The 3865-nt window shown below is 52.2% G+C and overlaps 1 protein-coding gene and 1 long non-coding RNA gene across 2 annotated transcripts in view; one reads left to right on the top strand and one right to left on the bottom strand.

The window, feature by feature from the left end:
• LOC124850841 overlaps positions 1-2270 on the top strand; it is an 8489-nt gene extending 6219 nt beyond the window's left edge. The window contains exon 5 of the long non-coding RNA XR_007031895.1: positions 997-2270. This is a non-coding gene — a long non-coding RNA (uncharacterized LOC124850841). The remainder of the gene's footprint in view (positions 1-996) is intronic.
• tnfsf10l (TNF superfamily member 10, like) overlaps positions 1-3066 on the bottom strand; it is a 46610-nt gene extending 43544 nt beyond the window's left edge. Inside the window, exon 1 of the mRNA XM_035607952.2 lies at positions 2496-3066. Within this exon, the coding sequence (XP_035463845.1) occupies positions 2496-2717 (222 nt within the window). The 5' untranslated portion in view covers positions 2718-3066. The remainder of the gene's footprint in view (positions 1-2495) is intronic.
• Between the last annotated feature and the right edge of the window lie 799 nt (positions 3067-3865).

Raw genomic sequence — 3865 nt, 5'->3', positions numbered from 1 at the left:
TCTCCACTTCGAACAGTAATAAACAATTCTGATTATGTTCTTATCCAGTAAAGTGGATTGAAGGAGATCCCCAGTTTGTGGGAATCTTTTGGTTTCTTATTAAAAACATGAGGAAAGTTCTGCAACTCATGTTCATCATCTCTTAATCTGCCCAATGTCTTTGGCCTGGAAACAAAAGGCTAAAACACTTTTCACAGCTTCCTACCGAAGACGATATTTATGAATATGAATAATACTCCTTGTGAAAAAAACCCTGACAGATAGAAACAAGCGGGATCTTCTGCGTCCGCACGTGTTCTTCCCTGTTTGTCCCACGAACGCTGCCGCGGCAACGCGCTGGCACATTCCTCATTATACGACGTTTCATTGTTTTCCCCGAGTGTCTTTTGTCTCGGAGCCGGAGCGCCGGGCGTAGCTCAGAGAGGAGCCTGTTCCCAGATTTAAAAATAGCTGGCCGTCGCATGAGAGCCAGGGAATCCCCCCGTCTTCACGCAGATGCTCCGCACGGCTCCATGGTTTTCATTTTCGTCTCCTCGGCTCCGGGATCGTCCATAAACTCTTCCGCATGAACTCGCCCCGCGATTCCAGTTTACACAACCGCTCTTTTTTTAATCCATTAATAAAAGTCCAGATCCATTTTCACCATCTCGTCGGTGAAAACGCACTTTTTTCTTCTCCTTCTCTTTCTTTCTAACACGTCTCTGCAGATGAGTTTGCTGCTCCCCGGCCGGCGAGTCGATTGGAAACAGAAACGCACAAAGTCGGACACATTTGCCCTTTATACATATATTTTCTTGTCCGTGTCATGACAAGGAGGCAATAAACGGTCCAATGTACAAATGTTTTCACGTGTCTAGACCCGAACAACCCGACGGAGCCTGTTGAGTCCAACTTGTCCAACGTCTACTGACGGTTTACGGCCTCAAGCTGATTGACAGCCCGTCGGAGAAGGTCAATACTCTTGAGTCTTTTTACGTTCACGTCTAATTCTTCTAGGTTACTGAGGCGACCGGGCGGCGACCAGTTCATCTGCGCGGGACAAATCGATTGGTCGAAGACAAGACAATGGAACGCTCCAGTAGCTCCATGACAACCTGGTTGTTCAAGACGCCTCGGAAAGGTCAAACGACCTCGTGTTTCCTGAAGAGTCCCGCTCGGTTTCGCCTCAAGCTGTTTCAGCAAAATTGTTTGGTTTTTTCAAAATGCCAGCGAAGAGCAGCCACACCGAGGCTCTGTGGATTAAACCATGTGCTTCAAGGTATTTCAAGTTATTCTAATTGTTGACGCCTTTTGACAAATACCGGTAATCGATCTCTTAGATGAGTGCTGATCAGTGACGGTCTCGGAAAGAGTCGCATCCGTGGAACCCTTCTCTCAGACCCTGTTTCTGTCCTGGAGGATGACGATTCTCTCACCGACCACACAAATACAAAATCGTGTGAACACCTGGACAAACTACACACCTACAAGTTTCCTTCTTCCTTATTCCAGAAAAGGAATTTGTTAAGTGGGGAACTGAACTGAGCATCTTCCTTCAGCCGGTGGGAATGTGGCGGGGAGGTGCTCTGAGGTTTGTGTCCCGGGATCATGTTTTTTCTCCGTTTTTGAAGAAGCTCGACACATCTCAGTTCTTCTTACAAGACGTCTGTGCCAACATGAACACAGTCTCCTCTCCCTCGGGCCGGAATGCTGCCGGAATATACCGTTACACTTCAAACGGACCTCCTGCGGGACGCGTACACCAGCTCCCTACTTCATTTCCCTGCTGATTTTTTGGACACACCACAAAAGGTTGACCTCTCCCCCACGTAGGGTCACATCGGACGACCTCACGCCAACACACACTCATTACAGTGTGTGTGTGTGTGTGTGTGCAGTTAAACCCTCTGGTAGCTTTTCCCTGTGGACTTGTGGACATTTCATTGCCACTAAGGACACAGACGAGGACTGTGGTAATGACGTCACTTGTCATCACGTCCGCTGCAGCTCCAGGGACAAAAAGACATCTCAGCTGCTGCACAAAGTGTTTTCACTTTCTGTGACTTATGGAATCTGAAATACAAACTATAGAATCTTTTCCAGCAAGTTTGGTGGGGGGGGGGGGGACAGTCCACCTCCACCTCTGCACACAACATCTGTAACCTACTGAGGAGCTCTGACCTCTCGCTGCCCACCAACGCAAATGGCTCCAACATGTTTCCCTTTACGCACGTTCGTAACCCAACACGGTTCACTTTTGGATAAAACGCTGCCCCGGACAGGCGGGACAGGGCTGCCGATACCCCCCCCCCCCCCCCCCCCGCACACACACACACACACACACACACACACATAAGAAAACCCCCGACACAAATTGAATTCAGTCCCAAAACCAAAGAAAAGCGCGCGTCATCTCCAGCAGCCTGGCGTTGCGCATTCAACAGTTTTCTCCAACTGGGATAAAGTTTACATGTGACAAGTTTGGACTCGTGAAACATCCTGCAGGCGGCTCTTACCTCCGAGATGGACATGTTCAGGTAGACAAAGAGCCCCGTGGTGGAGGCGATCTGCAGCACCACCACCACGATCACCACCATCGCCACCCACATCTTGGACGGCGCCTCCTTGCGCCCGGGCCCCCGCGGCCCGCCGGCCGGGACCATCATGTAGGTGGTGGACTCGCTGCTCACCGACCTGAAGTAATCCTGGTGCTGCTGCTGTGCGCTCGGAGTGGCCATGGCGTTCCCGACGCATGAGTGGATCCAGAGCACCGCGAACACGCACAGAGGACGAGAGGAGGACGAGGACGAGGAGGAGGACGAGGTGCAGAGAGCTGCACGCGCGGAGGAGCAGAGTTCACAGCGCGGACGCGTCCATGTCTGATCCACACGGAGCTGCAGGAGACGGAGCTGCAGGAGACGGAGCCGCTGAGGAGGCAGCGCTGCACTGACGCGCCGAGGGGCCGGGTTTACCCGAGCATCACCGGCTCACCCCGGAGGAATCTCTCTCTCTCTCTCTCTCTCTCTCTCTGTGTGTGTGTGTGTGTGTGTGTGTGTGTGCTCCCTCCCTCTCTCTCTGTGTGTGTGTGTGTGTGTGTGTGTGCTCCCTCCCTCTCTGTGTGTGTGTGTGTGTGTGCTCCCTCCCTCTCTCTGTGTGTGTGTGTGTGTGTGTGTGTGTGCTCCCTCCCTCTCTCTCTGTGTGTGTGTGTGTGTGTTCCCTCCCTCTCTCCCTCTCTCCCTCCCTCTCTCTCTCTCTCTCTGTGTGTGTGTGTGCTCCCTCCCTCTCTCTCTCTCTCTCTCCCTCTCTGTGTGTGTGTGTGCTCCCTCCCTCTCTCTCTCTCTCTCTCCCTCTCTGTGTGTGTGTGTTCCCTCCCTCTCTCCCTCCCTCTCTCTCTCTCTCTCTCCCTCTCTGTGTGTGTGTGTGTTCCCTCCCTCTCTCCCTCCCTCTCTCTCTCTCTCTCTCTCTGTGTGTGTGTGTTCCCTCCCTCTCTCCCTCCCTCTCTCTCTCTCTCTCTCTCTGTGTGTGTGTGTGTTCCCTCCCTCTCCCTCTCTCCCTCTCTCTCCCTCTCTCTCTGTGTGTGTGTGTGTGTGTGTGTTCCCTCCCTCTCTCTCTCTCTCTCTCTCTCTCTCTCTCTCTCTGTGTGTGTGTGTGTGTGTGCTCCCTCCCTCCCTCTCTCTCTGTGTGTGTGTGTGTGTGTGTGCTCCCTCCCTCCCTCTCTCTGTGTGTGTGTGTGTGTGTGTGTGTTTTCCCTCCCTCTCTCTCTCCCTCTCTCTCTCCCTCTCTCTCTCCCCCTTTTCTCTCTCTCTCTCCAAGACAGAACATTTCAAGAAAGTTTTCTTTTTAAACAAATGCACAAATTTAACATTTTGTTGTATGACCCTCAGTT

Source organism: Scophthalmus maximus, chromosome 12 (assembly GCF_022379125.1).
Source record: "Scophthalmus maximus strain ysfricsl-2021 chromosome 12, ASM2237912v1, whole genome shotgun sequence".
Taxonomy (NCBI): domain Eukaryota; kingdom Metazoa; phylum Chordata; class Actinopteri; order Pleuronectiformes; family Scophthalmidae; genus Scophthalmus; species Scophthalmus maximus.
The sequence above is the reverse complement of the archived record's forward strand: the minus strand, read 5'-3'. Positions and strand labels throughout refer to the sequence as shown.